This window comes from Serinus canaria, chromosome 3 (genome assembly GCF_022539315.1).
Source record: "Serinus canaria isolate serCan28SL12 chromosome 3, serCan2020, whole genome shotgun sequence".
NCBI classification, from domain to species: Eukaryota; Metazoa; Chordata; class Aves; order Passeriformes; family Fringillidae; genus Serinus; species Serinus canaria.
The window spans coordinates 37,082,967-37,103,190 of record NC_066316.1 but is presented as its reverse complement, the minus strand read 5'-3'; the positions used below and the strand labels follow the sequence as shown (position 1 = coordinate 37,103,190).

At 43.9% G+C, this 20,224-nt stretch overlaps 1 protein-coding gene across 2 annotated transcripts; it reads left to right on the top strand.

Annotated features, from left to right (window-relative positions):
- The first annotated feature begins 11,624 nt into the window (after positions 1-11,624).
- Positions 11,625-18,891, top strand: ZBTB18 (zinc finger and BTB domain containing 18). 2 transcript variants are annotated; one of them, XM_030236129.2, is made up of 3 exons: positions 11,625-11,745; positions 13,062-13,145; positions 15,256-18,891. In XM_030236129.2, the coding sequence occupies exons 2-3, from the start codon at positions 13,133-13,135 to the stop codon at positions 16,836-16,838; spliced, it is 1,596 nt and encodes a 531-aa protein (XP_030091989.1). In that variant the 5' UTR covers positions 11,625-11,745; positions 13,062-13,132; the 3' UTR covers positions 16,839-18,891. The 2 variants fall into 2 exon arrangements, with proteins under 2 accessions (XP_030091989.1, XP_030091990.1); XM_030236130.2 differs by lacking the exon at positions 13,062-13,145 and having other exon boundaries at positions 11,650-11,745.
- Positions 18,892-20,224: the final 1,333 nt, after the last annotated feature.

Below are 20,224 nucleotides of genomic sequence, written 5' to 3'. Positions count from 1 at the left end.
AGCTCTGCACCCACCTCTCCCCCGAGATCTTTCTTCCGTGGTCTGATTAAAAAATTGCTTTAAAAGGACCATGGAAGTGAGGCTCCCAGCACCTCAAAAGAGGAGAAACCTCTCAGGGGCTCTTAGAAGCTCTGTGGCTCTAGAGGGGAAAGTAGGAGGAATGAAACTTGCTGCCTGGCACAAAAATAGACTCCGGTGTGCAGGGACCGATGGATCTGTGTGGGGCAGAGACAAAGGAGAACACGGTGCATGTGATGCCAGCAGCTGGTACTCACCAGAAGCTGTGCCCTGCTGTGGACTGGGCAGATATTTCCTCCTGCATGACCAGAGGGAATGGCCCTGCCCCGCGAGGCAGCAGCAGTGTCAGACATGTGCAGCCTGCACTCCTTTAGCACTTCACTTTATTTGGAAGCTTCTCTCTTCCCTGGCACTTTTTCAGTCCTCGTCAATCACTAATGTTTCTGCATGCTGTCTCCAGATTTTATGAAGATGGGTCCCCGATCACACCATGGTGCCCCCAGAAGAAGTTACATGCACAGGCCAGCTCACACAGCGGGAGCCAGCACAAAGTGCTCTCCTCCTCCTCAACAGGGCAGGAGAGGGCTCTGATGGACCAGAAGGAGGGAGGGCAGGAGGAAAATAAAGAGCACAGCTATGTCCCCAGTTTGATTGTCCATCCTCAATCCATACTGACTCAGGAGGGGACTAACTTCTTTTACAGCATACACACCCAGCAAAAAGCCCTAGAGATTAAAAAAAGATTCAACGGAAAGAAAAATTTAAATGCTTGTAAGCACAAAGTCCCAGTAAAATGAGTCTGTGCTGGAACTTGTGTGACTCAATCTAAGAACAAACATTCAGGTTCTCTTTCTGGTCATCAACACATCCCAGGAAAACCAGGCACAAGTAATTTTGCAGGGTCACACTATCAGTGTTACCTGTATGTCTCCAAAGTTGCTCCTCAGACTCTACACAAAAGCGATTCCAGTAAGGACAAACCTGCCACAGCTTAGGAGGTTTTAGCACAAGAGCACAAGAGCAGTGTGCATCTTGTATGAAAGCAGAGAACTCTGAAGGTTGTCTCAAAGCTTCTCACAGGCACCGAAGACTGCATTTGTACACATAAACAAATTTCCTCCCCTTTACTGCCTAATTTCTTCTTATCTTAGGTTTACCTCTGACTCTCATTTTCCTTTTCTTTCCTCTCAACCATCTTTCCACTTCCCTTCTTTATCTTATATTTTTTTCTTACCTATATATTTCTAGGGGGCTATGGAGGAGCATGTTGTTTTGGGTTTTGGTTTTTTTTTTTTTTTTTTTTGTTACAGGCAAATAAGAGGACTTCAGAGTTAGGGCACCAGGTTGCTGAGTGCTTATAGCAGCCCGACTCTTATTCACTGCCTGAAAAAAAAATCCACCTCATGGTCCCATTTCTGTTTTTTAATCTGAAAAGCTGAGGGGATAAATGCCAATTTCAAAGACAGTTGGCTGTAATAGTTAATGTTTGTGCAACACTTTGCATGTCTAACCATTGTATCCAATCTTCACCACCAGAAAGATGCAGAGCTGCTGCCACTGCCTCCCAGACTGTCTGTGAGCGTGATGATTAATGAGCTCACAGCCCTATTTTGCTGTTGAAGTTAATGTTGCTTCCTGAGGGCAACATGCCTGATGAGAGAATTTGCAGCAGTCCATACGCTATATTGATTCGAAATGCCACTGTATGTTTTAATTAGCTTTTAACCATTAAAAAGTGGGGTTGGAAATTAAAATGGCACATATGCTTATGCAGCACATGCCTGTACCTAAAAGGTGAGCATTAGGTCAAGCCATTGACCCATGGGCTGAACCACCACTGGCAGTCAAACCCCATTTTTGCAGCAATTAATACATTTCCATGGCTTTTCTTTTTGTTAGCTTTATGCCAAATATCCACTTACATCTATTTTCAAGCCTTGAGGAATGCATCTTTCACCCACCCACGCTATCTTTTGAGAGTTATAACACACCAGGAAAGTTTAATTTTGCAGAGCTGAGGTTTAAGAGCTAACGTGAGGGAGTGGGCTCTGCTCAGGCTGGTGAGAAAGTGATGTGTTGGGATAAAAGGCTGCACTGCAACCCCTCCTTTGCACCACCAAAGAGCTTCTATTAAGTCATTGATAAGGTGCTCATAATTTCCTGGTTTGTATTGTAAATATTCTTCATCCTCTTGATAGCAAAGGGCTGACTGAAGTAATATCCTGATCAGAAGGAGCCATTTTTGACGATTTATGGAGGACAAGTGGGGTATTTTTTCCTTAAAAGAGGATGAAAAGAGAATTATGGGCCAATTACCAAACGTAATAATTGACCATATTAAAGCCACCTAGAAGACCACCAGGAGATGAATGTCAGTTCACACTGATTAATCATGAATGAAGCATGTTAAACAAAACCAGTTCCTCTCTGAAACTGGTTAAGAGGTCTGGAAAGAAGGGGAGGTAATCAACAGTGTCTCTTGCCTTCAGCCAGGCTGTTTGCCTGGCCCTGCTTGGTGCACTTGTGACTAAACCAGGGAACACGCTCAAGCCAGAACCAATCAGTGGTGGCAAGAGTGGCTGAAAAGCCACACACAACAGATCATTACCAAAAATTCACTGCCAAACTGAAGGGCTATATTGAGTCTGGTTCTCTAGATAGATGACCTAGATTTGATACAATTCATTTTTTCCATTAATGATACAAATAAACAGCTTAAAAATACAACTCTTAAATTTGCAGATGAACCATCTTGGAATGAGCTGTAAGCACACTGGAGGAAAGAAGCGTTCAAAATGGTCCCGGCATACTGGAAAATGGACCAAAAGAGCTGGGTGCATGGCAATCAGGATGAAAGCAAAATGTTCTGCTTTGGAAGGAATAATAAATTGTGTAAATACAGGATCAATAGCTAGGGCATGGCCACGAAAGATGTAGACCAACTAGAAGCTGAAAAATACTAAATACAATGTGACAAACATGCAGGGCTATTTAACCTACAGAAGACAAGGCTGGACAAGGTACGATGGCTGGCCTCCAGCATGTGAGCTATTAATGGGCAAAGGAAATAAACTCTTCTGCATGACCACTCTGGGTTGGATGGAAGTAAGAAGCTTCTTAGAACAATATGTGCAAGGAGACACCAGGAAAAATATTGTCTCTGGAAAGGCTAATGCAGAAGTGGGAACAACTACTTGAGTGGATGGTGAGGTCTCCTGCACTGGAGATTTCCAAAAACAGGATGGACCAGCATTAGCCAGAAACAGCCCAGATAGAGATACAGATGCTTCTGACAGTGATCCAGGCAGGGAGATGAACTACATGACCTCTTGAAATCCATTCAATCCTTTTTTTTTAGATTTTATTTCTATATTACCCTTGGGAGGTACAAAACTACTTTGTGCCTCAACTCCACACCAGTGAAATGGGAGCATTAGTGGCCAAATTAAACAAATCAAGGAGAATCATTTGCGTTGAGTTTGGCTGTCTGATTAATCACTTGGAACTGGCAGCTTATACAATGTATCATCTGTGACTGCTTTATCATGAAAAGCAGAGATTTGCCAATCATAGTGGGGAGAAAATCTGACATTATTGTCATGACTGAATGCTCTTAAATGCATTTAAATCCTTACAGACTAGTTGGCTGTAATGTATATTTAAAATTCTTGAAACCACCAAAAGATCAGATTGAAGAAGGAGAGAAAGACAGTAGAACAGTGACACTGTGCAAGTTAGTTTAAATAAAGAATCTTATCAAATCTACTGACTACTTGTTCACATCTGTCCAAATATAACTTCTGCCATATGTCCTACTATATAAGTCAGCTTGGAGGCAGGACACTTCCCTAAGCAGCAATTCACTTCCTGAGTCTGCTCTATCTTCAGGAGAATAAAGAAGAGGGGAAAATGATACAGCACAGAAAAATCTGAGAAACAAACAAAATAACATTCTAAAAGCTTCTGGGAAGTAAAAATCCTATGTCTGCCCTGACAGTATGGTTAGCTGAATCTTTTGTCTTCTTGTGTATTAGGAAAGGCATCATACCTGATATTACCATAAGCTGTCTTTGAGGAAATCAGATACCTCAGGTTTCCTTCACCTTTTCACTTTGTCAAGATGGTAAATATTGTCTTGCCAGCCACCTCAATCACCATCTTCCCATCATGGAAGCAGAACTTTTGGTTGCCACCTCTCGGGTCAGACTGGCTGGTACGGCCAGTCAATCCCTCCACCTTGGGTCTCCAAAGGCCTTGGTGCTACACCAAGAGCAGGCTGGGGAGGGGAGACCCAGCCCTGCCCAGCCATGGGGGCTTCCCAGCAAAACACTTCCTGATGGGAGCTTTCAGCTGGTAGTGTCAGATAAAAATATCATCATCGGAATCCCGTTTCAGATACCAGAAGTCTCCTTATGGCTCTAAGAGTTTAATTTTCATTTAAAAGTCAATAAATAGAGGCATAAGGGTTTAAGATGAATTATGCAAGCCCTTTAGCCATAGCCATTACATTCTGCCACAAAAATGAGCTGCTGTTCTCACTTTGTTTTATGGGCTCGCTGTAGCCTGTTGTTATTGTAGCTGCCAAATAAAAACCAGCAAACCATGCAAATGAAAATATAATCTTTTATGCTTTCCTAGTCTTAGGATAAACTGGTATGTGCAGTTTTAGAGAAGGGGTTTCTTTTGAAGTCTGTAGTGTTATGCCCCTATCCTGTGAGTCTTTACAAGTGGAGTGGCTTTTTGATCAGCTGCTCTCCCATCTCCAACTGCAGCAGTCACAAGCTCAAAGGCAAGGAAAAACATAATAGCTTCCTCTAGATAGGAAGAAACTGGTTGTTTCATGAAACAAAAGTCCCCTTGATTTTAAAATAAAAGATTTGCCACCTCTAATTTCTTTCAAGCCTCCTCGTTCCCTGACAGGAGCACATACCCCACAACTTGCTCAGAGTCATGTGTTTCCTGAGGGTCTGTCACCCAGCAAATGTGCCAAGAGAGAAAGCAATGCAAAGTAATCGTGACAATGAACAGCAGCTGAAGCCAAGTGGTAAAAGCACAAGACTCCACATAAAAATACCTGGGACAAAATGTGCACCAGCACACAGAGAGAGACAGAGAGAGAGAGAAGAAGATGGAACTAGGTCAGGGACAGGGTCTTATTCATGCCATGAGAAAAACGGGACTGTGAGCATGAGTTAATGTCCTTTCAAGTTAATTACAGAAGAACATTATATTAATGGCAAGATATTGAGAATAAGAGTACATGGACGAGCATGCAACATTTAGTCCATAACTTTTCCACCCAGAATTGATATTCAGAGCTTGTCTTTTTCACCTTTGCAATGGCTTGTCTCTTTCTTTTGTCTGTCTCGGTTTATTTTCATAGTCACATTCACTGGTGATAACATTTTATATTTTGTGCTTCCTAGTGGGAGCTATGCTGGATGCTGACACCCACTCTTGTGCAGAGATTTTTGCATATTTTTTTTTCCTCTTCCACCCGTTTTACACAAGATGGTAACATATGGCCTTGGGTGATTAAATGATTTAGTGAATGAACTGAGCAGAAAGAGCAGGCTGATTGGAAGAAGACAGCTTCTGTTTAGGCATAAATGTCTTTGTAATCTGTAATGATAGGAAAGAAACTACAGAAAAAGCATCAGAAAATTTAACAGAGTTTTGGCTAAACATTGTATTTTTCAGGTCTGCTTTAAATATAGTGAAACAATAGTATAGCGGCTATTACTTGTTTTGTTTCTACAGCATGTCCTTGTAGAAGGGACACCCCACAAATATACACAGAGGCATACACCTACACTCAGCACATAAAGAGACATAAATTAAACCAATGGTTCTGTAAAACTAAGGTGCCATTTTAGTTATTAACTTCTGAACAAGGCAGACCTACAGAATTGGTGTGAGCCACCACGCCGGCTGAAATGGCTTCACACCTTCTAACTTTCTCAGAATTGCTCCAACTACAATAACCAGTCACACCCACACAACCTCAGCAGGAACCACAGGAGGTTCTGTGAAAGGAAGGCATCTGGATGCCTTCTAAGCTGTCCCACCCAGTACACCTCCGCCACTGCAGGGGCTCAGAGCACAAATAAACCACCACTCCCATCCTCTTCCTTTTGGGGTACCATGACTTGTGTCTCTCTTCGGTTTTAATGTGAGGTTTTGTGTTTGTTATGTATCTTTGGGATAATGCCTACGTGTTCTCACGAGCACGCAGCAGCTCCTGCTGTAGTTCTGTTCTGAGCTAAGCATCTGTTTGAGGTTGCCTGTGGTTGTGAGAGACTGGACTCCAGCAGCCAGGTGTTCCTAGGTTGGAAATTTGAAGCCTTTGAATCCAAAAGAGATTTTTACAGAGAAAACATTTCAGTTCTGCTTCCAGTGATGGTGTCCATATCATTAACAGTCAACAAACAAATCCAACTGAATTCCAGTTCATGTCTCCACTCACAAGACCAATTCTGTCTTTTATGATCAAATTTTTATGCAGAGCCCTAAAATTGTTTTGGGACATCATGAAGAAATCCTTGCTCTCGTTAATAATCCCCATGTGAAGCAGAAGCTGTAGCTTAAAATTAGACAAACCTATGCTCCAGAAAAAGACATCTGGACATAAAGAAAGTTTATCAGTAGAGTCTGTCCTCAGCTTGTAGCATGATTGTTAGAAGCCACCTTGGTGATAAACCTCAGTGCAGGGCACTCCTTCTCCTACATGTGAGAGCATTTGAGATGAGAGAAGAGGTTTTGGCCCATATGGTAAAAAAAGCTCTTAGATGAGTACATCCTGATGCTTATCCAGCATAGTTAGGCAGATAAGAATTACTGATCCAGTCAGCCTCTGGCACAATTACATGCACATTTAGCCAATTCATGCAAATGCTGTATTATATTATCTTGGCACTTCCTCAGCACTGGTTCCCCAGAGAGAAAACTCTGTTCCATGGTGACATCAGCTGAACCTCAAGTGTGATGGAAGCCTCAAAAACTACTTAAATTCAAATTTTTCTGAAAACCAGACTGCCATCAATTGTTACACTATAGTTAAAATAAAAAAAAAAAAGAAAACAACAAAAAAGACCTTAGAGTGCCATGATCATGAATCCTAATTTTCACTTCTCTGGGATACATAATCTACATACTGTAGATATTTTTTCTGCTTTGTCTGCAGTGCTATTCATCAAAACAGTCTGGGAGAGTTTTAATTTGCCAAGGGGGTACCCACTTTTTATTGTCCTATGAAAGAAAACAGTAGCAATGCATATGGGTGACATTATACACTTTGAAATAACCTGTAGGGCATAAACCTGGGATATTTGATGGCAGATAAGCAGTTTCCATTGTCAATTTCTTTTTTTGCCATCCAAAACAAAGTTAATGGAATGTACAGTAATTAGAACACTCTACAATTTGAGGAAAACATAGAAAAAGCGTTGCAGTAGGTATAAGAAAGTATTAAGGACCGGATTTCCATCTGGTTCTGCAATATAACTGCGTTGTGTTAGCATCTATATCATCTATTGCTCTGAACCCAAATGTCACACAGGCCCTTTGACCCTTGTCAGCTCGGGCTCCTCTGCTGGACCGTCCTCAAGAAGAGTTTCTAAGAGCACAAATCTCCATTCAAGCTCTGGAAACAAATGCATCAAACACTTCTAAGGCCAGCAGGCAAAGCTGGCATCTGCAAAGCAGCTCACGACGTATTAATGAATCTTGAGCAGCAACAAACAAAACTGGGAGATTCACCACACAAACTGTGTTAGAGAAGACGCCAGGAAAGCTCGATGTTCTTAGATCAGAGGCAGAAGCCGAGAGGCTCTACCCGAGCTGCAGGCGCTCCCGTAGCTCCAGCTGCAGCGTCAGCGTTGGTTATGAGCCAAAGGCCTTCAGGCCTCCTTGTTGCCTGGAGGATATAAATGAAAGTCAGCAAGTGAAAAGGTGCAAGAAGTGCAAAATTGCATCATGTCTTTCCAAACTGTGCTTGTGAAGTAAATGAGACTCATTTCTTTCCATGCTATATTGAGATAATTTTTATTTTCCTTGGCTTATGAATGTTCTTAGTTCAAGTTTCTTGTGTGTGTTCTTTACAGTATCTTGGGACGCCTGAGGTGATTTATAAATATGTGCAGAGACCAGGTGTACTGCCAGATGTTTATGTCCCTTTACAACAAGGCTTCACCATCCCTTCCAATGGAACGCATGTCTTATATTATTTTTTCTAATAGAGGATCAACTGGACTATTGGGTATTCATGAGTTTTCCCTCTGAAGGTTTTTTTCCTTAATTCACTCTCTATCATCTTTTTTCTATATTTATCATAATGTTAAGTCTTTAAACCTCTCTAAGTACTTTTAAAAAAATTAGAGTTCCTTTCACATTAAAAAAATCCCAGACAAATGTCAACAGTTCCAGGTTTAAATCAATAAAGCCTTACTCATTGCCAAAAAAGATTTTTAATCTTAAAAGTGTTACCTACACTCACTTTTTCTCTGTTTCTCTCCATCTTCTATTTAGAAACAGTAAAAAAAAAGTGGTTTATTATAACAGCTGTATTAATGGTAATTGCAGATCACTCTCTTAACTATAACTGTAGCAAGAAATAACCTGTAGCCCCAGGGTGAACCAATCTACACAAAACAGACAAAGCAATTTGCTGGAGGTCATATAACCAAATGACAGAATGGAAAAGAGAGTGCAACCTGATTTAATTAGGAGTCAGCATTGTAAATACTAGATGAGGGACAGTAAATTTTTTCTCAGTACATCTTAAAATGTAAGGAGGCGAGTTCTCGTATATAAGGAGGAAACAATAAATTAACTGAAAGTAACAAAATTAAACAAATTAAATTAAATTTTATTTAACATTTATCTTTAAATTTCAGGTCCTGTATAAGTCTGTAAGGATCTGAGAAAGTCCATTTGCTAAATGTCCTCTTTAGCAAATAAATTCTTTGATTTTTTTTCACATTAAGTAGGCTCATTTTCCGAAGAGTTTCGTGTTACGAAAATGCCTAAATTGCCTCCCTCAGTAAAGCTGTACTTGCATAAGTAAATATTCACAAACTGAGGTCTTACTAACCAACCCGGAGCAGCTGGTGAGATGGCTTACTTGAGGAAGCAAGAGGCAGCATGAAGTGTGGAGATCTAGGACAACACAGTTAATGTAATCATTTCAGGCACAGTCACTGACAGTTCAAATATATATAACTGCATAAGTTATTTGTATATTTAACATTATAAAAACCTAAACAAGCTAAACTTTAGAACTGTTTTCCGAAGTATATCCTGTTAAAGTACTTTCAACACTTATTTTTGCAATCAAAAGAAAAAGCAGTTTAGTAGCTATAGGGAAGATGCTCAAGAAATGACAGGCAGCAGGGAATACAGTGCTGATTTTTCTCAGATGAAGTGATTATTAGCACTGAGGAAACAATCAGGAAACATGAAGAGTCAGCATCTCAGCTGCTGTATCCTGAAGACAAGGACAAAATCCTATCAAGTTCCAGCTATAATGAAATATGAATAGGGTGCCAATGGAAAAAATACCCAAACTCTTAATGATGGCATTGTATCAGCATCAAAGAGAGACTGAAAGTTAATAATTGAAAAATTCCACACTTAGTGTGAGCAATTAGTTCACTGAAGGATGGAGTGAAAAGTGTTTTCTTTTGTACATATATATATTTCATATTTTCATGTATGTATGTAATGCTTGAAGCATATGGACACCTAGATGCTAGCTGCTGTGTTATGTACATAGGAGTGCTGTCAAAGCAATTAGGCACAGCCAGAACTCAGTCTGTTTCTTTGTAACGATTTCATATTACTGAAGAGACGAAGTACATGGTTTTCAGCTTTTACAGCCACTCAATCAGTTTTGGTTATTAATACTTAACGGGTTCTTTCTCTTTAAACTCCAAGTCTCTGTTGGTGATCCTCGTTCTCTTTAAAATACTTCCCTGTATTACCTCTTTACCTGAAACCGAAGGGGAGATGGGGAAATACCCAAATCTCCTTGGATTAGTGCCTTGCTCAGGAAGACCTTAGCCCTTCAAACCTGGCCTCCACTGCCCTACCCTAACCCGCCATTAAGCCGTGGTATTCTCCAAAGCCGCTGACCTCAATCTGCCTGTGAGCCATGATGAGGTCTGGAGAGCTCGCTCCCCCTCGGGCACCAGCCTGCCCAGCGCTGCCCGCAGACCTGGGCACACACACACATCCCAAACGATGCCAACCTGCTGGCACTGCTCCTCGAAATCCGCCCCGCCACGGCGGGAAGCACAGACAGCACCCATAGTAATTCAGCGCCTGAGGTGGGAGCTCGGGGCAGAGCCCTTCCTTGGAAGAGAAGCCAAAGCACTCGCACTCTTGCTATGAATTCACAGCTGGCTGGTGCCAATCAAGGAGAGAGGCTAGGACAAAAACCACAGAATTACAAACATAAATATTTATTCTTGCATCTAAAGTGCCCCAGCCAAACTGGGCACACCCCTGAGATTTTGCTTTAGGAGTTTTACACAATGGTATGACATGAATCACCTAATTACCCACTGGTGCTTATTTCTAATTATCCAATCATATTGGCAGGGCAAAGCTACTCTATTTTTGTACATCTCGCAGCGGCATCCATTAGCATCCTTGCGATTTATGCTAATCCAGATGTTCCTGCATTCAACTTCTGCAAAGTTACTGAGCATCAGCAACTTGAGTTTCTCTTGGATACGAACCCCTTGGTGAATTTTGGCAAAAAGTTTCCTTATCTTAGTCGACTGTGTGTTCTCAGTAGGGGCAGATGACGCTTCTTGGGTCTTGAGAAAACACTGCAACACGGACCATATATAGCTAGCACACATACATAACCACGCAAATACACCAATAACGATCCTGCCCCTGATGCCTGCATGGTCTCGGCACTTTATGGCACGCTGTCCAAGCCGCCCGGCCCCGCGGCACCCCAGCAGCTCCCAGCCGGCCGGCCGGGGCTGTGGAAGCACACGAGGACCCGGGAACACAGCCGGCACAGCTCCCGGCACAGCTCCCGGCACTCCCGACCGGGCCGCGCCACGCCGCACCTGCCGCCGTCCCGACATTCACCGCGCCGCCACCGCCCCGCCCCGTCGGCCCCGCCCCGCGCCGCTCGCCCCGCCCCGGGCCCGCGCGGGCCCGCCCCCTTCCGCCTCGGCTCCCCGCCGGGTCACGCCCCCCGTGCCCGTCCGCGCACCGCGATTGGCGGCGCCGCCGGCCTTCCCGGGCAGCCCCGCTCCAATCGGCGGCCGCAGCGGCCCGTCAGTCAGCGGCGGGGCGCCGCGGCGGTTGGCGGCGGCGGCGGCGCGGGCGGGCCGCGCTGTCAGTCAGGGAGCGGAGTCCGAAGTGGGGAGCGGGGAGGGAGGGGGCGAACATCTGTCTGCCGCAGCCGGGCCCGGCTGTGCCGCCGCCGCCGCCGCGCGAGCGCCCCGCGCCCCCGCCCGCCCCCGGCCCCCGCCCGCCCCCGCGCCCCGCCGGGGCCATGGGGAGCCGCTGAGCGCGGGGCCCGCTTCGCTCCGCCGGCTGCCCCGCTCGCTCCTCAGCCGCCGGCAGGGGGGAGCCCGGGGGGGGCGGCGGCCAGCGGGCGCGGGGGGCGGGCGGGGGGCGAGGCGCGATCCCGGAGCGGCAAGTGAGCGAAGAGGAGCCGGCGGGCGGCGGCGGGAGCGCGGGGACTTCGGGCCGCCGCGCAGTGTGAGTCCCGCTGCCCCCATCCCCACACACCCGCCGCGCCGGGGCCGGGGCCGCAGCGGCCCCGCGGGGCGGGCGGAGTTGGCGGCGGGTCCGGCCGGGGGTGGGCGGAGGGGCGGGGGCAGCGCTCCCCGGGCGGTGGGACCGGCCGCCCCGGCGACGCTCCCGGTTACTTTTCTTTTGTTGCCGCCGTGACCCGGGGGCGGCTTTTCCTGCGCGCCGGGCAGCTGCTTCCTTCCCCGCGGGGCGGCTGCCGGCGCGCCCGGCCACGGCCCGGCCGCGGGCGGGGACGGCGCTGCCCGCGGGACCAGGGCCCCGGACGGGAGCGTCGGGTCGGGGGGGACACGCCACAGCCTCGGCCAAAAGTTGCCGCCGCCCGGCGGGGCCGGCGGGGCCGGGCCCGCCGGGAACTTGCTGTGCTCCGCCGCCTCCCCGCCCGTCCCGTCCCGTCCCGGGGGGCGGCGGGCTGTCCCCGCCCGGCAGCGGGCAGGTGACCCGCCCCGCTGGGTACACGCGTGAGTGTCACCGGGGGGGCTGGCGCGGCTCGGGGCTCCCGCTCGGGCGGGGGGGCCACTCGGAGCCCGCGGGGCCGGGGACCCGCGTCCTGGCGCCGCCGCGGTCAAATAGCTGGGCAGCCCCGGCCCCCGCGGCGGAAGAGCGGTGTAGGAGCCGAGCCGAGCGCTCGCAGTAGTGCCCCGGCCAGGGGAACTGCTCGGCGGCTCGAAAGGAGCCGGAGTTGTTGCTCGGTGTCACTTGCGCTGCCTTAAACGCTGGAACTGAAAGGACCGGCGGCGGAGAGGGGAGCAGTGAGGTGGTAAATAGGTCCGGTTAATTTCTGCTTTTAAATGAACCCCTGGGCTCAGCAAAACCCCGAGCCGGTGTGGCTTTCTGGGGTAACCCCGTGGCTGGGGTACTCTGTCAGCACGTAAAGCGGACCTCCAAGTTAAGGCAGAAGTGTTGCTATGCTGCACATACAGTAAAGCCCCATATGTTTAGGATTTTATTTTTTTTTTCCTCCCTGTTAGAAAGTTTGAAAAAAAGAGACTTTGAAGTATTTTGTTTATACTAACAGAAGAGAAAAGTTCTCCTAAGAAAAAGCTGGTGGCAGGAGTGTAGAGGAGTAGCATATGGCATTAAAAGGAGCACAGCTGGAGGTAGCATTTCCATCTGAACATGATGTCAGAGCAGCTGACAGCCTGCCATCCCTCAGCCTTTTATTCTAACACACAGACAGGGAGTTAGTGTGTGCAGATCTGTGTGTGGAGAAGGTATCTCATTCCTCTCTAACATCATCTCCACTTTGCATCTGTCTCTCCTAGTCTGCTTTTTTTCCACCGATCTAACAGACCTGGAGCCAGCAAGACTCAGAGGAAAGGACTTAATCAGGTTTATGTGTACTAAAGGTAGGAGTAGCAATAGATTAGATACAGCATATTTCTGTTTTGGTGTGTTGTTTATTGAATTTTAGAAAAAAAAAATCACATTACTTTTCTAACCAAGTTTAGAGGTAATATATGAAATTGAGTATTAAATAGATAAGTGGACTTAGTCAAAAGGCTTGGACTACAGTTGGAGAGTATCAGTTCTTGGGCACATTGTTAACATTAACTTTAATGCATATTGTGGGAATGTCTTGGTTTGGACGAAGGAGAGAGCAAGTTCATCCTGAATTTCTGAGACCAAAACTGCAATGGATTTAGTGGCAAGCCTGAAGAGAGTTTTGCTTTATGTTTTTGTCTTGCATCTTTTAAATTACTTTACAGGGGTTTTAATGAAATATACAAGAGTGTGCGTTTTTACAAAAGGACCTTCCTGGCTAAAATGTGTTTGTAGGGAAGTCTTTCGTTACATGGTTAAATACCCAGTAGCTCAGAAATGTAGTAGCATACAGCTGTAGTGCTTCTGAAAGATAGAAATCAGTTATATGTTTAAAAACTTTTGTACCCGGGAGAATGGCTTGACTGGTTTTCTCTTTTCTTCCTTGCATGCAGCATTTGAAATCTTTTATTTAGTGTAACAATAATTATTTGAAGGAGTTTTTGTATTTGCGACTAATTTAGAACTTGTAGATTTGAGCTGCCTGAATTGGCCAGACAGCTGTAATCGCACTCCTCTATTCTTAATCTCTTTATCTGGGCAGCAGCTGCCATATGGCCACAGTCAGCTGGATCAGATGTTTATAAGCTTCCTTCTTCGTCCCTCTCTGTCCTTTCAGCCTCCTAATTTGATCACAGCTACCTTGTGAGCTGCCCTCCAATCTTTATTTTTAGCCCTCTTAAGGATTAGGATTGATGTTGGCTGTGGGGCACTTAAAGTGATTGTATTGTAAATCTTCATGCTTTACTCTAGCAATGGTATTTTACAGAATATAGTAGGGGTTGTGTTGTAAGTTTTAGTACATCTTGGTTTGCAGGGGATGAGGGTTTTTCAATAATATCTGCCAGCCTGGAGAGTCATGATCTGCTTAGATGGTTTGGGAGACCATTGCTATCAATCACAGAAGAATAGATTAACATGGGTTTTTAAAAGATTTTACTTTCCATTTGATTTTTGACTTCTTTATTTCTTTTTTAAGTTTATTTTGTCTTTATCGTCCAGGAGGGCAAATAAAAAACACTTGGGTAAGAACAGTACTTGGGATACTCTTTCTAAACGTGGACACATGCTCACGTTGAATGGTTGAATGACTTTTTTTTTTTTTTTTTTTAAAGCTTAGTACTGCAAACTCTGCCTGGTGTGGGAGGGGAGGGAAATTTCTGTCCTTCTGCACAAGGGAAGTGGTGCTCGTTGGCGTTTTGGTTGTTAGCTTTCTTTTGTATATTCTGCATGTTGGCAAAAAATGTTCCTGTTCTATTGTACAGTGTGGAAAAGGTTTAAAACCTTAAAAAAACCTGTACTTACTACAAGAAGAAAGCCACATTAACTAAATTTGTAAAAATGTCCATTTTTGCTGTTGATAGAAATTGATATACGTAAATAATTTTTGTCTTTTATAAATGTTAGACTTGGGTATACAAATTAGGGTATTCTAATATTTCTTCATGTGAGAACCTCTCCTCTTACTACAATTTGACTTTAAAAAGAAGGTAGATGATCTGATATGTTTTTTCTGCTGCTTCTGTGATCTCTCAAACTTAGTGTTTAAAAAAAAATTTTTTTTTTTGAGGGGGGGTTGCCCTCATAGGGACTCAATCTGGAGGAAGTTCTCTAAAAAAAAAACCAAAAAACTGCTGAACAGATTTTATGAACAGCAGTGATACTTTAAAAAAAAAATTGCAGATGTACCTATGCGCTCACTAGACCAGCTTATTTACCACAGAAAGGAAATCATAACTGTAGTGGTCAGTCAGGGAAAGAGTTGCCATTGTACATTTGTGTTAAATAATCTTTGCGTGGTGTCCGTACCAAAATTTCGGCAATATGAATACCAGGGTTTTAGAGTGGAATTACTTGGATTTATAAGTTCTGTGATTCTGACCTACATTTAATTTTTTAAAATTTTGTTGCTTATAGGTTATGAAGACAGTATGGAGTTTCCTGACCACAGTAGACATTTGCTACAGTGCCTGAGTGAGCAGAGACATCAGGGTTTTCTTTGTGATTGCACTGTTCTGGTAGGAGATGCCCAGTTCCGAGCGCACAGAGCTGTACTGGCTTCATGCAGCATGTATTTCCACCTCTTTTACAAGGACCAGCTGGACAAAAGGGACATTGTTCATCTGAACAGCGACATTGTTACAGCCCCAGCTTTCGCTCTCCTGCTTGAATTCATGTACGAAGGAAAGCTCCAGTTCAAAGACTTGCCCATTGAAGACGTGCTAGCAGCTGCCAGTTATCTCCACATGTATGACATTGTCAAAGTCTGCAAAAAGAAGCTGAAAGAGAAAGCAACCACGGAGGCAGACAGTACAAAAAAGGAGGAAGACGCCTCAAGTTGTTCAGACAAAGTGGAGAGCCTCTCCGACGGCAGCAGCCACATGCCAGGAGACTTGCCCAGCGATGAAGATGACGGAGAAGATGAAAAATTGAACATCCTGCCTAGCAAAAGGGACTTGGCGGCTGAGCCTGGGAACATGTGGATGAGATTGCCCTCAGACTCAGCAGGCATTCCCCAGACTGGCGGAGAGGCAGAGACGCACACAGCAGCAGCTGGAAAAACAGTAGCCAGCCCCTGCAGCTCAACAGAGTCTTTGTCCCAGAGGTCTGTCACCTCCGTGAGGGATTCAGCAGATGTTGACTGCGTGCTGGACCTGTCTGTCAAGTCCAGCCTTTCAGGAGTTGAAAATTTGAACAGTTCTTATTTCTCTTCGCAGGACATGCTTAGAAACAGCCTGGTTCAGGTGAAGGTGGAAAAAGAGGCTTCCTGTGATGAGAGTGATGTTGGCACTAATGACTATGATATGGAACATAGCACTGTGAAAGAAAGTGTGAGCACTAATAACAGGGTACAGTACGAGCCGGCCCACCTGGCTCCGATGAGGGAAGATTCGGTCTTGAGGGAGCTAGATAGAGAGGACAAGGCAAGCGATGACGAAATGATAACTCCAGAGAATGAGAGAGTCCAGGTGGAAGGAAACATGGACAGCAGCTTGCTCCCTTATGTGTCAAACATACTTAGCCCTGCTGGCCAAATTTTCATGTGTCCTCTCTGCAACAAGGTCTTTCCTAGCCCCCACATCCTGCAAATTCATTTAAGCACGCACTTTCGAGAGCAGGACGGGATCCGCAGCAAGCCTGCTACCGATGTCAATGTCCCGACCTGCTCGTTGTGTGGTAAGACTTTTTCTTGCATGTACACCTTGAAACGTCATGAGAGGACTCATTCAGGTGAAAAGCCCTACACTTGCACCCAGTGTGGGAAGAGCTTCCAGTACTCCCACAACCTGAGCCGCCACGCAGTGGTTCACACGCGGGAGAAGCCTCATGCTTGTAAGTGGTGTGAACGCAGGTTCACACAGTCCGGAGACCTTTACAGACACATTCGGAAGTTTCACTGTGAGTTGGTGAACTCATTGTCTGTCAAAAGCGAAGCACTGAGCTTACCTACTGTCAGAGACTGGACCTTAGAAGATAGCTCACAAGAACTTTGGAAATAAAATTTTTATATATATAAATAATATATATATAAATCTATATAGTTGTGGTACAGTCTAAAAGCAATCTTGTTTCCTTGAACTGAAAGTTTGGCTATTAGCTTGTTTTTGCACTTTAAGGCAGCATGAATATTTCACTAATTTAGCACTCCAATAAAAATGAATTGTAGAGGTAATCCGACAAAGTAACTAATTGCGGAGCGTATTTTTCCCCCTTTTCGGAATAGAAGCCAGCGGATACTTTACTTCTAAGGAATCTCCATTTCAAAAAATTTGGACGTGGCTTTATTTTCCCCAAAACACTGCATTCTTTTAAACTCTTGATCTTTTTCCCCCTCTTAAAATCTGAATGTAGAAATCCTCTCCCAATTTTGTCAGTTCCTTTACATTTCTATAATTGCATGAATCCTTTCTAGCTGTTGGAAACCTGAATGCTTTTAGACCCAAATGGAAAATTTCTGAAATGCTGGATTATCTATTTTTAAACAAGCGGTTGACTTAAAACTTATTATTGCAACTTCTGGATTTCTGACAGTTCCCACTGGAAAAAAAAAACCACAAAAAAAACCAACACAAAAACATAAAACAAAAACCCTGAGAGTACACTGGGATCACTGGGACTCTGTCTTACGTGAAGGTTTGCTTGGGATGAAAAAGGATATTGCAGCTTCAGCAGTGATGAACTGTGTGTTTAAAAAATGTGAATTACTGTTATTGTATACTGTAATTGATTACATGGGCCGGGGGGAGGTATCAAAGAACTTGGCAGGTTGTGTTGATGCTCTTAGTTGAGTCTTGAAAAGTAAATATTAACGCTACAGAAATGCATGATTTTCAGTATATTTTTGTCTTTGTTTGCATTGTATAACTTTAACGAGTGAGTTGAAAATTATTTAATTTCCTTAGGAAAAAAACCTGACACCGTTGAAAATGCCAGTGTTATAAAGACGAGAAATGCACTGTTTTTATTTTATCTAATTTAAATTTACTTTCCCACTGTCTTTAAGTTGAGAAGAACTTAAGCTACGAGTTGCCGATTTAGCTACGTTAACAAGGAGAAAAAAATTGAATGTTTACAACCAGGCTTCGAGATTTGCATGTGCGGTGTGCATTTACTAACCCCAGACCCCTTCTAATTGCACAGACCCCACGCCAGCTCCAACTGAGGTGCGTCCATTTCCCCAGATGAGCATTTGTAGGATTCCTGCTGCACCACTCCACCACAATAGGTCGTTCTTTTTTTTTTTTTCCCCCCCGTTGAAAAGAGGCTGTGGACTGAAAAAAAAAGCAAAAAAAGCCCCAGGCTGAAAGGCCTGGGCAGGCCTGAGTGACAGGGGGGGCCGGGGGGGCCGGGGAAGGACTATGCGTATCCAAGCAGCAGAGACTGCAGCCTGACGTGTGGTTTTAATGACCAACACGCAGGTCAAAAGCATTTTGCACAGTGTTTGTTTTCCTGTCTTGCACTTACAAATAAGGTCTATGGGAGTAGCATGGAAAACGTTTGCTGTTTTTTCCTTTTTTTTTTTTCCTTTTTTTTTTTCTCTGCTTTTGTTTAAAATTTGATCGCCTTAACTACTGTAAACATAGCCTATTTTTGTGCTTAAGATACTGAATGGAAAACTCCATTGTGTATTGCTGGACTGTTTTGGAAATATTTGGTCAAATGTGTGTTAATTTGGCTGTAATGGCATTTAAAACAAAAAAAAAGCTGTGAAAATGGCCTTGGAGCGTTATCTTTAGTTACTTGAATAGTTTCTAGGTTTAAAACTACATTCTTTTCTTAAGTTAGAAAAGACAATCAGTGTCTGAGGAAAATGGACTTTCTCTTGGATTTTTTTGTGGTCCTCGTGAGTGATTGCTTTTTTCCTTTCCTTAGTTTCACATTCTTCTTTTGTTCTAAAACTTAGACTGACATCTAGCTTTGACAATCATAGTATGTTTTATTTTCCTGAGGAGGGAATAACTTATAATGCTGTTTAGTTTTGTACTATTGGTGTGTTGGTGAATTTTTAAACTGTGTGCTAACTGCAATAAATTATATGAACTGAGAAATCAATTCCCTTGTCTTTTTTCCCTCTTTTAAATTATAGTTATGGAGTATTTTTTATATTGTGTAACTTTATTACTTTTGTACAGACTTCTATTGCTAACTGTGTATGGAATATGTTTTCAGTATGCTTTTGGGCACTTTGTTGCTACCATGCATATTTACATCTCACTTAACATTTTAAAAAATTAAATGCTTGTGTTTTGAAAGCATTTCTCTGTGTGCAGCTCTTAATCATTCTGTAGAGGTATTTTTTAATAATTTTTTTTTTCTTCCCCAAAGACTTTTGCAGAAGCAGTCTATTGAATTCCAGAAATTTTGCTGCCATGCAAATATCTGTGCAGGCACACAATTCCCTTTGTCGGCTTAATTTTACTCCAAGGAGCTCTCTTGGGCTCACTCTCTTGATATATCAGTCTCTATGAGAACAGTAGAGCAGAAGGCAACAACTTAATCTGAAGCATTGGCCGGGTGCTGACTGGCTGTCAGTGTTACAGTAGGCAGTCAAAATGTCCAAACTACTGGTAACACTTCAAAGCTGTCTGGACTACAGAGGAAAATTGAAATAATCCTAAATCTTTGGGGTATTTCTCTTACAGACTAAATGTTTCTCTAAAAATAAAAAAATACACCTTTGAAAAAGACCTGTTTGAGATGCTTGTTGCAGGATATACCCGGAATTCTTGTTTGAGGCTGCTCTATCCTAGGAACGAGACCAGCACTGTGGAGCCCAATGGGAATACGAAAGTAGAGCTAAATTAGAAGGCTGGAACAGAGACAGCAGGGCCAATTTGATGGGGGGAAAAAACCCTTAATTTAAACATTTCATTACACTTAATCATCTGCCTAGGTACAACTCAAGTTGTGCAGTGACCAAGTGAATCTCAATGCCTAAGCCATTCTGTTTATCTTCCTATATTGGCAGTAATTTGCCTGTAGCCAAAATGATCTTTTTCACTGTTTTATTCTTCATAACAATTTTCAATCACCCTTTGCTGTGTTCCCGGTGTGGAGTTTTGTGTTATTGAGAGATATTTTGAAAACGTTTCCTTCTGTCAATTAGCATCTCTGGTTGCATAGAATTCTCTGTTTTCTAGCAGCAGACGTTTTCTGTAGGCTTTCAGAAGGTAGAATATTATGTGTAGTTAAGATGGGTTTAAGTATCGTCAAGACTGAAAGACGGCTAATATTGCAGTGCTGAAATCTGTGCAGCTGATGAGCTTTGGCTGTGGCTCCAGGCAGATTCACCATTTGTTCTCCAACATTAAGATTTTCAAGGATTGTAGATTCCCAAATAAAACTAGACTTAGAAGGAGTCCTTCTTCAGAAGGGAACGGAAAAC